This window comes from Pezoporus wallicus, unplaced genomic scaffold (genome assembly GCF_028554395.1).
Source record: "Pezoporus wallicus isolate ANWC-B61680 ecotype Strahan unplaced genomic scaffold, APGP_CSIRO_Pwel_v1 contig_2384, whole genome shotgun sequence".
NCBI classification, from domain to species: Eukaryota; Metazoa; Chordata; class Aves; order Psittaciformes; family Psittacidae; genus Pezoporus; species Pezoporus wallicus.
Window position 1 is genome coordinate 9,281,536 of NW_026640488.1, and position 23,353 is coordinate 9,304,888.

General features: G+C 34.9%; 1 protein-coding gene across 3 annotated transcripts in view; it reads right to left on the reverse strand.

The window, feature by feature from the left end:
• Positions 1-905: 905 nt before the first annotated feature.
• The window catches only part of GLRA3 (glycine receptor alpha 3), a 74,252-nt gene continuing 51,804 nt past the window's right edge, over positions 906-23,353 (reverse strand). For 2 of the 3 annotated variants that reach the window (XM_057419152.1, XM_057419153.1), the window contains exons 6-9: positions 20,484-20,621; positions 11,858-12,072; positions 10,088-10,234; positions 906-1,767 (exon numbers count right to left, since the gene is read on the reverse strand). In XM_057419152.1, coding sequence (XP_057275135.1) covers positions 1,498-1,767; positions 10,088-10,234; positions 11,858-12,072; positions 20,484-20,621 — 770 coding nt within the window. In that variant the 3' untranslated portion in view covers positions 906-1,497. Of the gene's footprint in view, positions 1,768-4,946; positions 5,067-10,087; positions 10,235-11,857; positions 12,073-20,483; positions 20,622-23,353 lie in introns of all 3 variants that reach the window. The other variant, XM_057419154.1, reaches the window with a different exon arrangement.

The window sequence follows — 23,353 nt, forward strand, 5'->3', positions numbered from 1 at the left end:
CCAAGGTTGCTGTGTTATAATCCTCAGTGCAGAATTGCATTGCTTCTGTTGCTTCATATGCACCATGTCTTTGGCAGTGCACCAGATGTTTGCCTCCAGCTGATTTTGCTTTTGTATACACATTCTGAACAACAAACCAAAAATTTAAACCATATTAAAAAAAAATAAATTTGTAATGAGAAACAGCCTCAGGTACTGGACTTAGAGTACCTTGTAGTTCTAAATGTCATATTTCTGTATCTTAGCATGTTTCTGTTCTACAATAGACAAAATCAGCAAAAGTAAACTCACTTGACTACAAACTAAGTCATAAATGTGATCTACTGTGTTACAATTCAAAGAAGAAACTAATATGACTTGTTTAATCCTAAACAGGAAAGATCTTACCAAGGGTTTTATTAGCTGTTTCTTGTTTATTTATATGAAGTAAAATAAATGTAAAAGACCACCCAGATCCTTTTTTATGCTTTAGAACTGCATTTTTTTTCCACAATTGTGAAGTGCTTCTTAACCAGTACCTAAGTCATAGCAATATGCTTCAAAGAATGAGACAGAAAGCTTGATATATTCCTAAATTAGAATTCCTGTATTTATGTAAAATGTAGGAGATAAATGTGCATTAACACATCTATAGTTTTCCTCCAAATATGTCAGTTAAGCAGTTGACTACTTGCTTTTAGTTTTAGTACAAGATATCTTTGTGTTGAATCAGAATGAAGCATTGCAAATTTTCAATGTATTTTGCCTATCTCACAAGCTTATGAGTTTTATCAACTGAGAAAAAAGTCCTCCAAAAAATATAAAAAGGATTAAAAAATATTATAGGTTTCAATCATCAAAGTGTAGACAATTAAAAGAAAAAAAGTCCTTTGCAGAAATAAATACTTCATAAATTTAGATATATTTATCATGTAGTATGCTGGTTATTAGGCTGTAGATATCTTGCCCTGTCTGAGATGATTTTAGCATGTACCTCCCAGGGCAACAGTAATATGAAGTTCATTGAAGAAACTACATAACTTAAATCTGTCAAATATACTCATTGCAAAACCACAGGTACTATCCTTAAGACAAGAAAATGTCCCTAAAACTGTAATCTCAAATCAGTAATTTTTCATTATCTTCTAAAGTAAATTAAAGGTTTCAAATGCTAATCTATTCTGTAATACTGTGGGATTTACCTAGGGTATTCTGAATCCATTTTTAAAATTAAAAATATACCAGAATTAAAAAAAAATCTAAGGAACATCAAAGAGTATTGTACAATTATACCACTATGTAACAGCATGTATAAACACTTGGCAGTAAAGCTTCAATAGAGAGTGATTTACAGTGAAAAAGAGTTGATACTTAGTTTGACACAAGAAGTTTGCAATAACATATGTATCTTCTCTGGGTGTTACTCTTCCATTCAACTCTTCTGATGTGCATTTCTAACAGAAAGCGTCCTCTTGAACATAGCAGACAGAGCTGTATGTATTGCAAGCCTTAATCTTGTTATTGGTGAATGTCCTCATGCCTGATGATTTTGTAAATTACCCAATAAAAAATATTGAAAATCAGGAAGGCTAATGGGAAGCAAGCTCTGGATATCGTGTCTATCTTCTTGGCCCGGTCGATGAATACCTTTCTCATGTCATCAGGGCTTTTTGGTGCAGCTTGAACAGGATTATTTGGCCCCTTTTGTGTCACTCCATCTTTTGCTTGCAGACATGGGCCCATTCCATATGCTGTAAAACTAAACTGACTTTCCCTTACATCATCATCCTGTTAGGAAAAAAAAGAAAAGAAAGGAAAGAGAAAAGTCAAATAATGTTTTTCTACTTACAGAAATCTTACCAGCAGCTAAATAGCACGTATTGCACCATTACCTCAGTGTCTTCTTCAATCCACAGTTTATGTATCTTAACTGGTTGAAATTTCAGCCCTGTCAATGTCTGTCAAAAATATTGCAGCAGCCTTAGTAAGTGCAGAATTTTCCTATTTGTTTATAGATTCTCTACTTAAAAAAAAGAGAGAACTTAGTAAGCTATTGGTAGTCAGGTACATAAGTTTAATTTTCCCCATTTACAGTAAATATCTGCAGTCTTCAAGTGGGCAAACTTCACTCTGGTCTTTTAGACAACAGCCATTAAATCTCTATGTTGCTTAATAAAATGGGATCTTGGCCTCTAGAGATTTTCATTATAGAAGCACTAATGATGTTGATGTCAAATATATTAATGAGAATTCTGCCTATTTGATCACTGCATATTTAGTTAATCTTATCTGCATGCCTCATTTTGGGTCTTCCTGTGAATACATCAGATAAAGAGAATAGTATATAAAGTGTGTTATTTTAAAATAAAATTAATGAAAACTAAGGCCATATTTTTCTTCTGATTTGTTCTTTTGACAGTTCAGGGGATAACTAGCAAAGACATTATATGCATTCAGGGAGCTGTAAGGAAAAGCAAGTTTTAAGCATGTGGCACAGAAACAAAACTAGGAGATCTGAAGATATACATATTTTCATAGCATGCATTTCAAGAATTTGGCTTCTGTGGGGAGACACATTTTGTACTTCTCTTTAAATGGCTATTGGTATTCTCAAGTAATAATGGAGGTACAAATGCAGGCAAATAAATGATACATAGGCTGTGAAGCCTGGCCCAAAGTTTGTTCTGAAGTATATTCCAGTGCATTCTTTCACTATGTATGCTACTCTAGGATATTAATGTGATTTTGATGGTTTTCACATTTTTTTTACATACTGATTTTAAATTCAGAATTTCCTGTTACATGTCTAATTTAGCCTACCTGCTTTAGGATTCTAGACTTTTATGAAGTATGACAAAGTGTTATGTATATGTGATTTCTTAAATATTCCTGAAAATAATTTCTGTATTAAAAAATAATTAAGCAGCAATTTTGCTTTTGTAGAGAATTTTTTATATCTTTGAAGCTCTTCCTAGCTTAAATGAAAATGAAAGGATAAAAAAATACTGTTTACCAAAGCGAGTAAAATAATTAGTGTTTCAGTTCAGTAATTCCAAAACATTTTTTAATTTAAATTTCTTAATTTATGCAAACACAGTTTCTCAGTGAACACAGTTTAAATCCAAACTCCTAAATTTTTCATTTTGAAAATGCCTGTGAGATTTGGAAAATTTAAAAATGTTTTTGAATGGAGCATCAATTCTAGACATATTTAGATATTTGCTTAAGTAGTACTTGCTAGAAGAACCATTGTTAATTACTTTGTTTAAAAAAAAATCCAATGAAGTTTATCATCAATATTAGTTGAATAAGTTGTCTCAAAAGAATGCAGAGAAATTACTTTTGAAGTGAACTAGTTGGCAATCATCATGAGCATCCAGCAGAGCTGTAATTATTACCCAACTGCAATAGTTTTTCATACATGTAAATCAAATAAACTAATAGGCTAATATATAGTTTACTGAAATTTCTATACTTAAAATCTGTATTAGAACTCTCCTATAGAAACAAAAAAGAAAAATTAACATGAAAGAAAAGGAGGGAAAATAACTGACTGACTTCAATATGGAAATGAATAACAGAAATACAAAATGATAGGGTCATTATTTGATGACGTGATAAACCAAAGATCTAATTACTATAAAAGTGTTCCTGTCCTGTCAGAAAAGAATGGGAAACAACATCTTTATAATAGTTGCATTCCAGAAAAGTTTTGAAGTTTTATTCTAGTTAACATGAGTTACAAATGAGTGTGAGAATTTACACAAAACTGGCTATTTAAACACCTTCATAGATTAATTCAGAGGTTAAATCTTTCCATACATCTCCAGAAAACAATGCCTTATGATTGCACAGACTCAAAAGGATAATAAAATAAACTTTCTGGGTAGCAGCTTTCAGCTAGGTATGTTTTCAGATGAGGTACTATATGCTAAGATTTTGCTGTCTCTGTTTTCCCGAATTAAGTGGTTTCTTAAAATGTTATAAAGGCAAGATCTCTGCTTATTTTTTTGCTTGTATACATCCTGAGTTTAGTTTGTGAGCAGGCTTCTTGGAAATGCTCTCTGTTGTTGAGGAAGTGATGTGAAGGTCCTTCTAGGAATCTTGCATTTCTGCCCAGTGTTTGTTGGATGGTGTGTCCCTTAGGGCAGGGAGGATGGCTGGAGCCTGCCAAGTCAGACCAAAGGGCTAAGGTTAATGGCTATGCAGAAAACGGCACCTTTGGAGCATTGTAATATGCCAGGTATCACCATAACTTTTTTCTGTTGTTGTGTAAGTTTTCCATCAGGTTCATAATGCAGAAAAAAAATTAATTTGGCCCCAGGTTCATATCTAAGGGTGCTTGCAGGAAAAATGCAGTTACTTTTATTATTGATATTAACTTTTGAGTTAATAAAGTATTGAAAGCTGTCAGTTTCTGTGACCCTGTGACCATGCTGTTTTCTATCCATGTATTTAATAATACATTTCTCCTGAGGAGTAATATGGATAAGGGCTAAGAGTATCTCCATAGCCTTTTGCTGTAGGCTATGGTAACAGCTTGAAGAATTATTTGAAGCTTTGGTTTTGGTTATTTTAATATTATATTTTTTACTGTTAATTTTTGAGAAGAAAAGTATTATTGAATTGGTTTGTACTACATTGGTTGCACAAACCAAACTACAGTTTGGTTTTAAATACTGATCTGGTAGCAAATGATTATTCTTTGAGCTGATGTCACTGTTCCTTTGAAGTTGCAGGAAGTATAATTTTAATACTATGTTTGAATCCAGACTTAAAGAGATCAAGATGGATTTCAAAATTAACAAAACAAGTACTTTATTAACATTTCACGTCATCACATACAGGTAGCAATGAAGGTATATGAAGTTCACATGGGAAGACATTATTTCAGACAAAAGGATAAGGCCTCCGTTAATGATTTGATATCACATTATGACAAATGGGACATCTTCTTTGTAGTTTACCCTTAAATTTGTACTGTAGATTTGAGGCAAAGTTCCGTCTATAGGTCGTGTACATCTCAAGCCATTGCTAAGCTGCAATGATTCACTGATTTCATTTCCATCAAGAACTCCCTCAAAATACTTTCATCAAAACGGATGGGTTGACCAAAAAGAAAACAAAAGAAAAGAGGTATGATTACCATTAAAGACAATCTAGTTTGCATGTCTATTTTCCTCACTAAAGATACCATGATCTTTAGATTTGTGAAAATAGAATTAAAAGATTGACTGTTCCTGAAAACTAAATATATTAAAAACTAATCTAAAATCAAAGGTTATTCAGTATATGTATACAGTTAATGTTTTTCCCCGTACAATCTAAATGCTAATAAGAAAAAGCATTGATTATAGGTGTTTTTCAGTATCCCTGTATGACTTCTAACTTTGACATTTTTTTCCTTTTGTCTTTCAATACTGAAAGGAGTGTAACTGTAAATGAATAAGTAATATTTGTTCATTCTGAAGGAATGTTTCCATCATAATATTTGTGAAATAGTTGTGTTCATTGACCAGATTTCTTTCTCTGATGGAGACAAACTACTATGGATCATATACTCACTACCGAATGAAATCTCAAATTTGGAACCAAAAATTCCCCTGTTCTCAGGATTCATTATGCCATTTGTGTAACCACAAAGAAATTAGGGCCTTTTTGAAAAATATCCTATATCTATTGTGATGCCTATTGGAAACCAGAAATGAGTACACTGCATATTATGTTTTTATTTATAACTGTATTTATAACACAATCCCAGAGCTTCAAAATTTTTTTTTATTCTGTGAAAATTGAATTTGGCCTCTGAAAGGAAATTTGTTTTTCAGTTATTTGGAGTCATTGAGCAAGGTCAATACTTACAACTATAAAAATGGTAGCCAGAGAGTGCAGTTATAACTAAAAATCGCCTTGAGGTGTGATTGTTTATATCTAGTTATAACTAAAAGGCGCCTTGAGGTTACTGTTGTTTGGGAAGGGAGGCTGCAAAAGTACTAGATGGTGTAAAAAAGAGGGTGTGACTGTAGGGGGAAAAAGCATAGATGAGCTTTGGATGCTAAAATGTCTCGATACAGCTCTGTACATAATTACATTTTGTGTAACTATAAAATTTCCCATAATTCAGCAGCTCTTTTGTTTACTGCACTTGTTTACTGCAAAGGGTTTATCTGAGTTTGAGCATGTGCTTTTTAAAAGAGATTTCAGTCATCTTTTGTTTTTAATCAGCGTTGAAAAGGAACAGCCCATAGGTGTGGTAAAATTTACAGAAGACTCCAACCTGGGAAAAACTGCAAATTTGTCTGGGGATACCTCTGGAGTTAAAGTTGAGTTCAATTATTCAGACAGAAATACAGAAGAGTTGGTAGGTACAAATACAAGGTACTACATTTAGCCAGGAATAATAAACTTCACAAACATAAGATGGGAAGTGAATGGCTCTGCAGTAGTTCTGGAGAAAGACCTGTTAGTTATGGAAGGTCACAGTCTTGGTATGGGTCAGTACCTGCTGTTGTTAAAAGGGCAAATGGCAAACCGGCTTGAATAAACAAATGTATAACTTACACCATGTGATCCTTCACCTGCTCTCGACTGTTACTGGCTAGGCTTCATGTTGCAAACAGAGTTTTGAGGAATTACATGGACTTATTTAGGAGAATAGGTGGATTTCCAGTTAAGGAGAAAAAAAAAAAAGACTAGGAATATTTCAAGAAAAGAAGAATGAAAGGAAATGTAGAGATGGCTACATAAAGGAAAGCAGCATTCTGTTCTGTGTTTAGAAAGACAAGCCATCAAAAAAAATCTAAACCATTGGAATAGATTGCAGGAGAGCTTTTCAATTTTTATGAGTGTGATGAATTAGGTACAACTGATCCTGACTTGGGTCAAGAAAATTGATTCATTGACGTCTGAGGGGCATTCCAGCACTGAAATTCAATCATCTGGCCATTGCTAGGGTTACCTGGTAAAAGTAAATATTTCTTGCAACAAACACATCTTTTTAATTAAAAAGAAAATAAACTTTGGAAATTCTTCAGCTGCCCTATTGCAATTAGAGATTTTGCATGCATGTTCTCTTCTGTCAACATATACCTGAAATGAACCATATCTAAACCCATCTGTTTTTTGATTTTTGCAACACAGTCAAACCACTAAGAATTTTGCTCTATCCTTGCAGGTAAAAAGCCTATGCAAAAAAATTCTGTATTCATCGGCTGGAATTCACCTGGTAGAAAAACCTAATCCTGGTAAGATGTCCCCACATGGTAAGCGCATAGGATGAAAAAGTCTAATAAATTATCCTAACCTATTTCTTTAATCTATTTGGACATAAATACTGAATAGAATAGCAGTTTTCACTTTGAAAAAAAAGAGGTTTTAATGTTCAAGGAAGCCCCTGAAGTTTATTTTAAACACAGCTTTTTAACCTATTTTTTTTTTCATGTCTTTTGACTTTGTGGTCAAATGAACATTTCTTTGTACATGGTAATTTTAAAAGTCAATACAATTTCCTGAGAGTTTAACTTAGTCCAAAGGGATAACAAATACATATAAAATTTTATGATCACATGCTATGCTAACTGACTTTAAAAAAGACAAAAGAAGAAGTAAGCAAAGGTTAATTTGAATTATGATCCTAGGGTATGCATTTCATGTTAGAAACTGTGGTGAATAAATAGTAACATTTGTGGTAGGGAAGCCTAGTTATTAACTGCTTTTTTTAATCTGAAAGATGTCATTTACTATTTGTATACCAGAGGCTTTGGATGACATCCAATTTTTTGAAGAGAGAGTATCTCTATGCTGTAAAATTTCAACATGCTTGCTTGTTGGGCAAGGAATGGTTTAATAAAACATTGAGAAAAAGAGAAGCAATTAGCTGAGCTGTCTGTAGATCTTGAGAAGGTATTTTCTCAAAAGATAACTCCGTCTGGGAGCTCTAGATTTACACAGAATGGAGTCACTCAAGAAACATTCATTTAGTCTTTTCAGAAAAAAATGTCTACTTCTCAAAATCATAACCTTGCATGGGAACAAAGCATTTCTTGATAAATGTAGGCTGAGAAACCTGTCTCATGATGAAACATTGCAATACAGGGAGGAAGGGAAAACCATGTCTCTCTGAATATGCTTAACACCCTCACCTACGTATGTTATGAAGAAAGGCATTAAAATGCGTGTCTTCATCCTACAGAATCAAACAGTAGTACTTGAAAGTTTACTATAGACACTTCAGTCTCTAACCCTCTAATTTCATGAGAATCTAACAGGCAACCTACCTGAAGGTAGAAGACTGTCTAATGAAGCGTAAAATTAGAATAAGGTCTTTTCAGTAATACCATAATATCAAGCACTGGTCCAGCAAAACACTTAAGTCAATGATACTATTCATGTGCATACATTTTTGTTAAGTGGTCTTCTCTTAGAAGTACTTCGTATATTGTGGATCTTTCTCCACATATATCTAAGATGAAATTTGATTGATTGTGATTGTTGAAGAAGTGTCTTTGGTGAGCTTGAAGTCTTGCTAAGATAGGGCTTGAAAAAGGTTTGGTTTGATTCTGAGGAAGGTAGGTAATATTACCCGCCAGTTCCTAACCCTGCAGTTATAATAATTGACTTGTGTTCAAGAAAGATATTGCTGAAGTTGAATATGGTAACTTTGTGTGACATCCAGAAGATGCTATAACACATGGTGAAAAAAATGTATAGACTAGAGGTTTAGTCACATAACGTATTACTAACCACTGCTGTTTAATACATGACACACCTGTTGTGGCTCACCTGTCCCCTGCCCAGTAATCTCTCTCTGCCTGTCCCACTTACCCATTCCAAACCATTAAGCAGCTTTCAGAGAGCTGCCACAATTGAAAAATAAATAATCTGTCACAAAAATGTGTGTCTGAGAAAGTGTTTTTTTCTGCTACTATCAGCGAAGAGAAAAAAACACATTTTTTTTTCACAGGAGCAAATGTTGAAAGCAGGTACAGGTGGTCTGAATCATCCTCTATGCTACAGCACATGAGTTTCGGCAGCTGAAGTCTAGGACCCAAAACACTGAAACAGGCAAATGTATGAGAATGTCATGTTCATTTGACTGCCTGGCCTGCCTTTAGCATGGAGCCTTGCTAGTAGAGACTGCTTAGGTAGGCTTTGTGGCATTACAGATTTTCCATATCTTTTAAGTAAAAGGGAAACAACCTGTAAAATGTCCTCTCCTTGTGATGTAAGCAATAAATTGAGGTAAGTCTTCAGGAACAAAAGATGGCTGAGCTGAGTCTGAGCTACAGTCAGGCTTTTAGCCACAGTGATACTCTAGATAGTCACCAAAAGCCAGCAGAAGGGTTCTGCATGACATGCATATTCTTTTAATGAGTAGGTTGGAGAAAAACTTACTCTTCGAAAAATCCGAAGTAGGAGTTACATATTGTTTTAAGAAATTTTGCTTATTGCTTGATTTAACTGCAACTTTAAAATTAAAACCTGTAGTCTTAGCTGTTTGACTTTGCACTTGGTAGTGGCTTATTTTGCTGATAGTCTAGATAGCTTCAGCTATAAAATAAATGGTTACTAACCATTGCCATATTAAAGTTTCTTACTAGTTGCACGAACAATTTACACTAGATTAATGTTAGAAGAAAAATACACTTCTCAGCCTTTTAAAATAAAATGTTTTTTCATCAATAATATTAATTATTTTTTATATTAAAATATTTACATAAAACACTGCTGCTAAGGCTTTGAACTGCATACTAGGAAGAACTTAGGAAATATTATTTGTTAGATCTCAATGTAATAAAAACTGCTGCAGGACCAGCAACATTCATCCACCAAAAAACTTAACTTTTCTAACAGAGTGGAATTCATGCTTCTGCAGATGGCTCCCACATGGTCCATGCCTCATTTAAATCCTTCTTAATCCCTCTTTGAGACTTCAAGTTGGATTTATGCAGTGCATAGTCCTTGTAGTGACCCTCTACCTACAGTGAATGCTGCTGTTTTATTTATATTGCCACTTTAAGCCTTGACTGTGTTTACCAAATTAACCCTGTATCCTGGGATAAATCAATCTCTGACTCTCTTTCAAAGTTGTGAATGTTGTTACTTTTACCTTGTTCTTCTTCCTCTTGCGGCGGAATCGCAGAAGTTCTTTATGTTGCCTTGACACAAAGTTTACAGCTGCATACTCCAAAAGTGCAGAAAATACAAAGAGCAGACACACAGCCATCCAGATGTCAATTGCTTTGACATATGATACCTATAGAGAGAAAGAGAAAAAGTCTGTGTTAAAACCACAGATGTGAGGTTTAGCATTTCGTATCAGGAAGGAGAAAGTCCATTAATATCTCCACCTCCCAACACTACTTTTATAAAGCAAAACATGAAAGCTAGATAATAAGAGGGACAACAATTCAAGCTATAAGTGTTAAATGTTTCTTTAAAAAAAGTAGTCTTTGGCAAAATATGTTTACTGTTTCTTATTAACAGTTCCTTATAAGGTACTGTGTACACTGTATCACAAACCAAATAATCCAGAAGAAGCACATGCTCTTCCTCCATTTGTCCCACTGAGATCTGTGAACGATACTAAGGAACCAAAAAATAACTTATAGTGGGACCAGTGGGAATTCCTGTATTAGAATAGATCCGATTTAAAGTGCCTGGAATAGAAATTAAGTAGAAGACAGGAGATAAATGGATAACTCCGGTATGTTCATTCTCTGCTAATATAGACACAGTAAATTAAAGTTATAGGTTCAAATTAGTCCTGCAATTTTGACAGAGTGGAACTTCTGAAAACCAGTTACAGAGTAGACGAACTCATTGCAATCCTTTACTGCCAAGCTCTGCTGCAGGACATAATCTGAACTAGGAAAGTAGGGCCTCTCCCTATGTGTAGATTTACAAGAGCTTTGTCATATAAACCAACATAACTAGCTTCAGGCTTAAAAAATCTGACAAAAAAAACATCTGTAGCTCTCTTTGGTAACCTCTTACAGTCTTATTTTTTTGAGTTTTTATAAAATTTTGTTTTTTTATCTGTTGATGCTAGATTCATATGCGTTTAAATCCATATATTTGAGGCATGAGACACACTCCTGTTAGGGATATTTTACTTGGAAAAAAATTTAATTAGCCATCATAAAAATACCATGTTAAAGCTAAATACAGAAGTGGACTTTGTGTATTTTTATTGTGTATATTTTATTTCCGTTAAGTACAGTGAAACATGAAGATGGTCAAGGAATAAGCCTTAAAATGAAAATCTCTAAAGCAATGACAAGTCAGAAAACTTAAATAATTAATCACACAAATATAATTGAAGCTATTTACAGTGTGTAGTGAGCCATTCTTTATACAGCTGTCTGGAACTACTTAGCTTCACATTTTTTCTGTATTTTAATGTAAATTGTAACTAGGGAGTTAACTAGTTGTTAACTAGTTAATTATGATTAGTGAGTTAATTCATAATGTAGGCAGGTTTTGAGAAAGAAATATCATTGAGAGAAGGATAGAATCTATGAACTTTAGAAATTCAGTGATATCCGTTAATATGTCATCAAATACTGGGATCTGGAAAATGATGAGCTAGCGAAGTGCTAAGCAGCATTTATATAGTACTGAATAACATTGCTTTCGTTACTTACTGAAGTTTGTGGAATTTAATAGATAGTTGGCTAAATAGCTGAGATAGTGGGAATGGAATATATTTGATTGGTGACTCAAAACCCACCTAAATATTTCAAGGTTATCTCCTTTAGAAGATGCCTGAATATTGATAATTCAAACACACATTGTAATGTTGACTGAAGGTGTTTATTTGTCACACAGCATTATGAATTTGTACTAATGTGGTTCAAACAAAAGAAATTCTGCCTACCTTTGGAAGAGATGCTCGTGAACCTGAGCTTTGTGTTGTCATGGTCAGTACAGTTGTTATGCCTAAAGCCACTCTGGCTGGAGCTGCATCCATATTGATCCAAAACGACACCCAGGAGAGAATGACGATCAAGAGACTTGGTATGTACATCTGGATAAGATAGTACCCCATCTGCCTCTCAAGGTGAAATCGGACTTCAATACACGTAAACTTTCCTTTTTATAGCAAAGAAGAAATATTCAATAGAAATAGAATGTTCTTTACTGTCAACTTCTAGTGCGTACATTAAAGAATTTACACTCTGTCTAATATATTTGTTCTCTAATGAAAGATGGATGTTTTGATTTCTTTTCGGTAATTTTTAATATGCATGATTTCTGCTATAACAGGAGTATGTACTGAAAAGAAAGTGGACAGAAAACCTGAAAACTTAAGAATTCACTAACCTCTGGAACTCTTCTTTCCTTGTAAAAAACAAAACACAATTCATTATGACAAAGGAAACTTCCTCTGTGTGATCATACTTGTTTTTCTATTGCTTGGAAATACTGCTGTATGCAAAGAAAAGGGTTCCTTTCCTATTGTATATCATCTCCTTTATCTTTTGGTTCAATTTGAAGCTTAAATTTCGTTTTTTTAGTTCAATGAATTTGAGAAAAATATAGTGAGATCAATTTGGGCATTAGGATTCTGCTAAGTCTTGCCTTTTATCCCCATTCAAACTGTTCCAGTTCAAAAGTACAATGTCTGAGATTTAAATAGAAATTGAGGATTTGAGATTAACTAACTTTAGGAAGCTAATTAAATGGCCTATTTTTTCCCAGATACTGAATATTAAACAACTTAAACCAGAACAAAAATATTATTGTTTCTTCATAGAAATGCCATAAACCCATTTTTTTTTTCTCCTGTCCAGATTGCTTTTTTTTTTTACCCTATGGACTGTAGATTATTTCACAGCTCTTGACCTGGTCTCATCAGATTTTCTAATTCTGCTCAATGCTCATATTAGTCACATATGAATGGTGCTGACGGCAATGCTGTTACTGTAAATAGAGTATACATGAATACACAGTTTCTTACAGCAGGAAATATGCATAGCTCAGATTTCTTCCTTATTTGAATGAAAGAATTTCCTAATTTAACATGGAAAGCTGTATAGTTGTTTATTTCTTAATTGATATGCAATTTTTTTTTGTTATAGAATGTATCTATTTTGATGGATACTTTCCTAATCCATTTTTATTTGCCAAAATGCCATTTTATAGAAAATAGTTCCACATTAATAATGCTTTAATATTTATCATATTAACAAAATTCATGTAATGGACTTATTTATGAGCTTATGCCATACTAATTTGATATATTGTATATTATGCTGTGACAAGTGTTAGGCACACAGAAATGTGTTTCAGATAAAGTCAAACTGAATTTTTTGTTATTCTAGGCTTGGAAATATCTTCTGAACTTAATTCTTTTCATAATAGTTCTCTTCACAGGCTGTTGTTTCTATGATGTCATAGTAATTATCATTGTATAAAATTTTTATTCTGTTGAGACAGAAATTATTTAGAAAGACAGTAGTTATGATGTTCAATTTTAAAAATGGCATATCCCAGGAGTTTTATATCTGCTGGCTCGATTATTAGTTCCATTCCTAATTGCTGTTTTTTTTGAATCCTATCTACACTACTGAAATCTGTGTCCCAAATCCTGTCTCAACCATCTGCTGCCCCAGCTTCAAAACTGATTTCTGCTTCAATCAAGGGATGAGGTCCTGGTTTAACTAAGTGAACAGGAAAAGGCCAGGATTTTCCCTTATATTTCTCTCCCAGGATCTTCAAAAAGATAACTACAAGATACTTTCTTTTACTTAGCAGTTCAGTACAGCTCACATAACTAGAAGTTCTGCACTGGGCCTTTGTCAAAATCATATTCTTACTTCAAACTGATCCTTACCCTGAAGATTTGTGTTTTTGTGACAGCAGACTTGGACAGCACTGGTCTCTCTCTCTCATACATCACAGGAAATCATGAGGGTAAGGAGTGACAGAAATGTATCAACCAGATCTAGGTCTCTTGCAAAGCTGTTTTATTTGGGATCACAATAATTACAGTTCAGCATGGAGCATTTCCTTCTTCTAGGGTCCTATGTTCTTCTTTGAAAACAAATTAGGAAGGAAAACTAAGAAGCATCAGAAAGTGTAATATGTACATAACTGGAATGTCAGTAAACATTGGCTATAGCTTGTACACTGTTTTGTTTTTTTTTTTTTTTTTTTTTTTTTACTATTTGTTTGTTTTTTTGTGTTTTTTTTCTTTTCTCCAGAGAAAGGTGGGATAAGAGATCTAAGTCTCTTTCCTGAGTACTCAAGTGGGCTCGAACTGTTACAGAGCTCTCACCACCATGTCCTAACGAGGGAGCAATAAATAATGTACTAGGTCTGGTGTGTTTGTTTTTTTTTTTTATGTGGTTGTAAGTTTGCTGAGTTCATCTAAACTAAGGAGAGAGAACAGCTGTGGAGAACAGAACCCTGAGAAAATGAAAGAGATTTTAAATGAGAGAAGTACCAATGGAATATATTGTAATCATAGAAAAGTATAGAAAAGAGATGGGATAATGAAGAGGCCAGAACTCAGTCTGAGTGATGTGTTACAGGAACTATACTGAAAGATTCTTTTTCATGGATTTGAATTTTTCTAGACATTATTGACCAAGGTTAAAAATAACCCCCCAAACAAATGAAAAGCCCCAATCCCTGACAGTCAAAAATTGAAAATAAGAAAATGAAGTGGAAAAATACTTAACTGTACAGAACGTGTGACTTTAGATTCCTGCCTTTGTCTCAGGCCCAGTGAGTTTATGGACATGCCACTCATAGGTATTCCTCATCTGCTTTGTTCCAGAATAGCACTGAAAAATTAATACTTGGCAGCTTCCCTGGGAGACTGCTGTCTCCCCGGGTAGACTTCTCACTGTTACTCCACTGCTGACTATTGGAGAAAGGCAACAGTTGGAAGTCAGTCTTGGCACTGCAGTTCTAACAGTTACTGTTCTAAGTGTGGAAGGGGTGATGTTAATTTTTGCCCTTCCTGGCTGAGATCAGAGCCACTTGCATAAATTTGGCTAATGAAGCAGAATGGAAAAAAAAAATAAATAGATTGCACTAGCAGCTGTGAACTTCAGCTAGGAGGCAGTCAGCAGAGGCTGTGCTGTTGTTTTCCAGCTGTGGGTCTCCTTTCTCATCCTGTATTTTATTTCAAATCCAAAGCCAGGTTAGCTGTGCTTTAATCTTTTTGACTGGATGCTTGACTAGATCAGAAGAGACATACCCATGAAGTCATCTCAGCTGGGGAAAGAAATATCCAAGCAGCTAAAAGCATTGTTCTAATAATTCATTTGCAGCACACAGAAGGTAAACTCTAGTTCATTCTGATATTCACTGTAATTGTCATGGAGAGTAGCCAGGAGGAACACATGAAACTTTTGTGGTATTGTGGTTTTGCTGAGGCCGAGTAACATATTAAAGCCTGATGCTATTTCAGACTAAGGGTAAATCTAGATGTGCACACAATCCATAAAATGAACAGATTTTTCTAATGCAAAAGAAAGAACAGTTATTAAGAGCTTCCTAAAAGATGATAAACATTTTTTTCCCAAAACAGAGGTTCTTCATGTTTGAAGTCCAGCCTAACCAGGGATTCAAGTGTGCTAAAGGCACCAAAAGTACTGTCTTGCTGAATGCTGTACCTATGCATGTGAAGTGAACGTACTGGTATATATGTATGCGATGGTGCATTTTTCTCTCTTACACATGTTCTTTAGTAACAAGGTCAGATCTGCTGGGCTGGCATGATTTCCATGCAATGTCCACACTGAAACTGATATTCCAGTCATTCTATAGGATTTTTCTTTTCCCCATAAAGTACAAGTGGCTTTTCTTTGGAGTCAGTATTTAAGTCACGTATTCTTTTTTTGGTTGTTGCTGCTGTGGCCAACTGTGAGTAATCTGAGAAGAGCAATTTTCCACCTTAGCACACCTTCATGCTGTACAACCTCTATTGACAATGGCAGGTGCTGTTTAAGTAGTGAGCTATACAGGTAGGAGTGTGCTTGGGTGCAAGCAAAAGCAAACGTAAGTAGTATCTTTCAGTCCATAAGGAGTCCTTTTCAGTTTCCTCTGCCTCACACTGCTCCAGAGGCAGTAATAGGTAGAACTTAAATAGATTTGTCCCCTTTCAGCAACCTTTAAGATATTCCCTGTGGGAAGCTTTCGTTACTGTACCCTCATAATATCATGGTCACGTTTACAGTTCCCAGGAAGGCTGAGGAGCTATTTCTGAAGCTACATAGAAAGTTTTCATAATGGAGAATCACCTTAGGAAACTCAGCCAAAGAAATAGCATGCCTGAGAAATAAAGATAAAAGTAATAATATTTATTAAAACACTATGAAATTGAAAATTAATAACAGCAAAATATAAAAGGAATAAGTATTAAAAATAAAAAATAAAGGAACTAAGCATGAAGAGATTTAACTGTTAATCCGTGGCAAATGGAGAGATATCTGCTGAAGGATCTGCTTCTTGATACTACTTTAGATGCTAGTGGGTCATAGTCTGGACTTCATGTAAGAAAAGCCATTGGTAATGCTAATAGCCAATGTACTGTGAAAACATTTTATGGATATAGAGAAGACTGTGGCCTAAAGACTGTATAGCTTAGTGAAATTTCATAAAACTATTTACTTAAGTAAGAATTTTATACTTGCTGAATAGAGAATAATTCAAGGCTTATCAAACTAAACTAAATTAAGCAAATCTGAATAAATCATTATGGAACCCTGCAGAGTATGAGGGTTAGATCTGTATTCTGGTTCCAACGCATCTGCCAATACAGAGGTGGACTACACATTCTGTTTTTACTGAAGACCAATGACCAAAAAACAGCCAGCCAGCCAGCCCAATGGCCAAAATATTGCTATCTATGGAGATTTGCTAACAAGAGTCCTGAGGCAAGTGAGATGTGATGATGTTCCTCTCCTCTAGCACTGCATTTTCCTCCTTGATAAACAGCGACAGACACAGATTTAATGTGAAATTAAGTACTGAGAGATAGCAGGAAAGGAGAAATGGAGAGTGAGATTTCTTCCCTGGCTTAGCCAAAATTACTGACTTAGATTTAGATCCCTTAATACAATATAGGGCTTCTACCATTGTCTGCCTTCTTGGAATCACTTCTTTAGGCAGCTGATTCCTGTACTACCCATAAAGGTCCTAAGCATTCAAGCTCAGTCTGAGCTTGAACATTGTGTTAGAGCTTTTATTTCTAGGTGCAGTCCTGAACTGCTGCAGTGTTTATCATTTCTAGATTTGTAGAAGGCAGAGTTTGTCATTTTGTCTGGAAAAGAGGTACTGCAAAAGGCAGCTGATGCACTTTTCTCTATAGGGCAAAACTAGACAGTCCTCTCTTCTAAAAGCAAAAGTCGAAAGACTCATTTTCTAAGACAAAACAATAGGTAGACTCAATAGATAGACCCAAGAAACAGATTTTGCATGGATTGAAGCAGCGTGGCTGCTGCACTTTATGGTACTGTTTTCTAACATTTAATATCTTGGATTCCTAGGTCCTCCCTAAATAGTTGCCATTGTAATGCTCTGAGTATTCTTGTTTCATCTCTGTACCTTTGTATGAAGGAAAAAAGGACCATTATTTACTCAAAACAAATGTCTATTGCACTATAACACACACTGAGAATAGTCAAAGAGATAAAAACTGCTTGTAAAAGTACTTGTCTTTTCCTTGTTGTAAAACATTCAGGCTGTGTCTATGATCATGCAGCCTGACTAGAAATAATAATTTTCAAGCATCTGTCACATAAAACTAGGCATGTTCTCATATATATGGCTGGTGTCTATGTATCTAAAACTAAGATTCACAAACCAGCTGTAGGAATGTACTACCATTGAGTTATTCTTTCAAGTCATGGTCTGCAAATATCAGTGGCATATTGGGGAATATCAGTGCTGATGCTCTCATGTGCCATTGACTACATAAGTCTAAGTTCTTGGCCAGGAAGGAAGTGACTTTACATAGCTTGTTCTGTGGCAGGTGGTAAGCTTAACATTGGTGCAAGACTGGTAATGACTGCAGTAAAAAGAGTTGAAAATAAATGTAGGAAGGATAAACTAATTTTTTTTCAATTTGATGAATTTGCACTTGCTCAGAATGGAGGACCAAACTGCTATTCAGAGGGATCTCCATAGACTGGAGGACCCACCGCAGCATCATGGCAATTGGTAAAGATAAATGCACAGTTCTGCAATGAAAGTGAGGTAACCTCATGCATTGATACAGGTTGGGGATGGACTGGGTAGGCAGCGGTTCTACAGGAAAGGTCTGGGAGGCTGGTAGATAATGACTTGAACAGAAGTCTTGCAAGATGAAAGAATAGTCACATGCTCCACTGTGTTAGCAGTGTTACAGAGGGGAGAAGTAGAAACTAAGGAGAATCTAACAGCAACATAAATAGCAAGGACATCTAGACGTAATGTCTCTGCTTCAAGGACAGCTGATAATTTTTTTATGCGATGAATATTTAAGGTCGAATGTTTCAATTTTTATCAGTGCAGGGGTGATAACTGAGGTCTTTTCTGCAGAGAAAAATGCCCTTTTGGAGTCAGGCAGTGTTGTTTTCTGTGTCTACAGATTGTCATGTCCTCAGCTTGTCATAGACTGTTAGTTTTTCAAAGTGATTGCTATTAAAATTGCATTTTGCATGAGAGGCCAGGGGAGCAATGTGTGTCACACAGGAAGTCAATGAAGACATGGTAGAGAAAGACGATCCTTGTAATGTGAATGGTTTGAATATTGTGATTTTTCTACTTATGATTCTACATCACCTCCCAAATTTGTCACATATACCAGTGGCCGCAACAACATGAAAATGTTCAGAAATGTTGTTGCATCACTTCAAAACACAAAACTTGATGAGCCATTTAGCTGCACTGTTCTGAAATTGTTATATCCCTATATTTAGAAGCATTTTACTTTTCAAGCTGTGGTTACAGTGATCCATTTTCAGTTGGGCATGAAACACTGATGAGACATGCACTGATGAGTTTCCACACACTGTCCTGAAGCTTCACATTAATTTGCTTCACAGGAAGGCTTTTGGTTTGGTTTGGTTTTTTGCTGTTTTATGGGATGTCTTGGAAGAGCTTTCATCCTGTGCTGTAAGTAAATTGAAACTAAATACTCTTCTTTGGTCCCTTATTGCATACCAAGCAGCAGTTGCTTAGCGTTCTTTTAAGAATTCATTTTATCTACTCTGTTGTAGGTCAGAAAAATAGGCTTTATTTCTGGTTTTGATTTTGTTTTGTTTTGTTTTGTTTTGTTTCTTGTGGAGTGTCCTTAAGGGGTATCGGTCTACATCACCTCATTGCAGGAGCCTTAAGAAAGCACATTACTAGTCTCATATCTGAGTGATATAGTGGAGGAAAAGAAACTCTTAGTTGTTGTCTTTTAATATAATATTTAGGGGTTTTTAAGCTACAATTGGTAGTTAATAATTCTGGCTGTAGAAAGTAATGAAAGGCACTCCTGCTCTCCTAGAAAGCAAATCGAACCCCTCTAATTTGATTAGCTTCGTACTGCAGACCTGAATAAAAAACTTAATACCCTGGAGAAAGTACTCGAAGAGGAGAATCTCACAAAAAATGCAGTGCTGCACTGTCTTTTCTCTCTGGTTTGCCCTGACAGAATTCTTTTAGATTTGTACCCCTAACTTTGGTTCTGTAACTCAGAGCAGGCCATTCTGCTGCTTCCTCTGGTGAGAACGTACCCTTTTTTCTGCCTGCAGCTGGTGCCACTCAGCACTGCGTTTTATTCCCCCTGCTCATCATAGGCACGTCCCACATCTGTGCAATTGTCTTCTTGCTTGCTGAGGTCTTTTAAAGTCTCTATCCTGAAGCATGTGATGGGTGCCTGCATCCAGGTTTCCCAGTTTTCTGTACTTGTAAACAGCTTGACTTTTCTGGACAAATTATATGGCCCAATTGTTTTTTCAAGTAGAGGCACAAACCTCAGCCATCTTTTCAGGGTTGTGGGCTGCGCTCATATTTTAGAGCACTTGTTTGGCCACAGAAATGCAGTTTGGTCAAAGGAATGCAGAAATATAACAATGACCATGCTGTCCTCTAGAGTTATGACAATAAACCCTTTCTCCCATCTAAATGTGACAGCAGCTCATAGGGATGCCGTGTCCCTTTTTCCTCACTGAGCCAGGCCATGCTTAGTGCACAGCATAATACCTTTTAATTTCAGCAGTTCTGTGTAGATGTGTTCATGGCACCTACTGTAAAAATAAAATTCCTGGCTGAATTGCTTCTGAATTATGTGAGCTATGTAGTTTCTTAAATTTACTAAAATAGAAGTTTGATCAGCCTTCAGGTAGTTTTCTTTCATCATATCTGTTATTTAAGATTGCATTATCCTGCACAATGCACCTGGACATTTTAATCTTCTTGGGAGTTCAGTAAGAATAATTAAATAAATAAAACAAGTTTCAAAAATAATATAAATGTTAAATGTCTTTCCAGTTTTAATCACTAACATGCTTTCCTACCTGTATTGTAATGCTTGGTGCAGTAACATAGATCCTTTTCTTCTTTCAACAGAAACTGTGGCAGAGTGAGACCTTCTGCTACTTGAACTGCTCCCTTTTCTTGCCATTCGAAAATGAGATCATTCATTGTGTATCCAACTAAAAAGAAAAGCAAAATAAACAAAATTGCAAACCAACTTTAGGTCAGCTTTAAAAAAGCAGGGACATACCAAATAGTGTTGAGTAAATGTCACAAAATGGAGATAATACAGAGGTCTGCTTGTATCACCAAACATTTTGAACTAGAAAAAAAAGCCAGTCTTCTGCATCCTTTGTGAAATCTTTATAGTCAGTCTATTAATGGAATTAACAAAAGCATCAAAATGAACTAAACATCCAATTCTCTTGGGTGCTTGGGATCATCTTAATCTACCCTTCCTGTGAAGGATCCAGTAGGCCCTTCACACGCAGGTGTCTTCCTCCTTTTATTCGAGATGAAATAGTGGATAGTTTATAGACGTATGTGAATTTGAATTGTAAGGTGCAAACTCTCCACAGAGAACAATGAAAGAAAATTTCTGCAAGAGTGAGGTATTCCTTGAATTGAAAAAGTACTTTTCTCTGAAACTGGTACAAAACAAGGGAGAGAAATTGATCGTAATCTTCTCATATTAGCTGACTGTGATGTATTATGGCATTTAAAGGCATTCAGTTTTAATATCCTGATTCCTGGATTTATCCATACCTCATGCATGTTTGTATAAGATTAAATAAAACAGCAAAAGCCATAATAGAAGTACTAATCAAGGGCCAGACTTTGTAAATGGCAAGTACTTTCCCCTGCTATTTCCCCCTCTCAAATGAATATTCACATGGGATATCACTGGGGGAAATATCTCTACTTCCTCTGAATATGTCATATATTAATTTTCCGGTATATCCCTGACATTTCATTTTATTACTTTTCTGAATATATTTTATCTGGTTATAATAAATGAAAAAAAAAAAGATTCCTATTCTTGTTCAGTTTTGATTAAGACTTTCTCAGAATCTAATAGATTTGGACGAAATGAGTTTTTAAGATTGAAATCTAAAACTAGATAGCTTCTATTGTTGTAATAGTTTGAACAAGGGCACAGTTGAGACACTTATAATAGCTTGAACCAGAAATAAAAGGGAGGGTTTTTATGTCTAAATTATATCTTTCATTCATTTATTTTGCTTCTTTGCAATATTTCCTTTCTGCTTTAGTCCAGTAGTCATGAGCTGCTGAGGATAACCTATTGATAACTGCAAATATTTTTTAATCTTTCAGTAGCAAATTACTGTTCAATGTATATTTTTTTTCAGAACTTTCTAAGAGTAACTGTCTGCAGCAAATACTGAAATCTTGAGTTCCAGTGAAGGAAATAACTTCTTTGATGTGTGGGCATAAATCTTTCCCCTGTTATATTCAGTGACTTCATTTCTCTATGAATACGTAAATATGAATAAATGCGATTCAGCCATAATGCCCTTATATGCTGACCTCAAATCTGAGACATCATCTTTTTTGGTCAATGTTGAATCCACCTATAAGCTTTGCTGTTTATAAATTTTAAACTGTTTTCAAGACCTCTCCTTCCTTCCAGATTCTTTCTTTTGGGGAGTACCTATATGCACAGTTTTACCACAGACACTTGGGCTGACTGGCGGTTTACTTTGACATTCTGTTGGGACTAGATGGATTTGCTAAAAAGGAGATCATATCCTTTTAAACAAGTAATTAAGATAAGAAATTATTCAAGTCATTACAGCCATATATTAACTGTGCAAGGAAACTTATTTTTCTGTCTTATTGTATGCATGACATTCCATATACACAGGATTAAAATTCAGTATTAAATGCCACAAACTATAAAAATATCAAAAGTATGTGTCCTATCAAACTTTGCATGAATTCAGACAAAAAGGAGTTATGTGTAAAGCAGATTATCATCTGAAGCATGTAGATTATGGCCAGAAGTCGTATCCCCTGAGTGAAACTTATTGAATTGACAAGAAACAACTGCTGTGTCAAAATGTATTTCCGTAAATCAGATTCATTCATCTCTAATTCATGCTTTTAATTTTTTATTATCTATCTACCCTGCCCACTAATTATTCTCTAGTGTGATCTGGTAAAAATAATAGCAATATATGCAAAAAAGCTGTTGTAGTAGGTAATTTTTATCATGATTACATTTAAAATACCCAAATATAGCTTTAGCATTCAATACTGTAACTTCCCTTTTGTAAGTCAAGATCATAGCTATAAAGTAAGTGTGTCTTAAAATATAGAGAAGCTTATTGGTGAAGTGAGTATATGTTATACCAAAGAAATGTTAAATAGTATAATGTATATAATATTTCCACTACTTATGTTAAACAACTTAAATCTATATCAAATTTATGGACCTTTATTAAATATGAAATACATGGCCCATTCAAATGTGCCTATGGAATTAAGGAAATATGAAATCCTGTAATAGTCCTGTAATTGGGGAAGTGAGAAAACATTCATAATTTAAGTATATTGAACTATTTGCTAGCAAAAATTTGTCTCTAAATTTTCTTTAGTGGGCACTGCTAATAAGGACAGATATTTTTGATTTTCCAACTGGAACAATTTTGTTACTTGGTACAGTTCAAAATAAACTGAAAATCTCTTTCTTCCTCTTTTTTTCCAACTGTCATTGCTCTTAACACAGAGAAAAGGAAGAAAGACTACAGTGAAGAGTATCTACTCACCAACAGAAATAATGCAGAATAGGAGAATTTGCAAGAACAAACTGCAGCTCATATCCTAGGCCTATCCCTGTGCATTCTACGCACATTGTTCTGTTTTAGAAGTTATTCAGGAGGAACAGCAA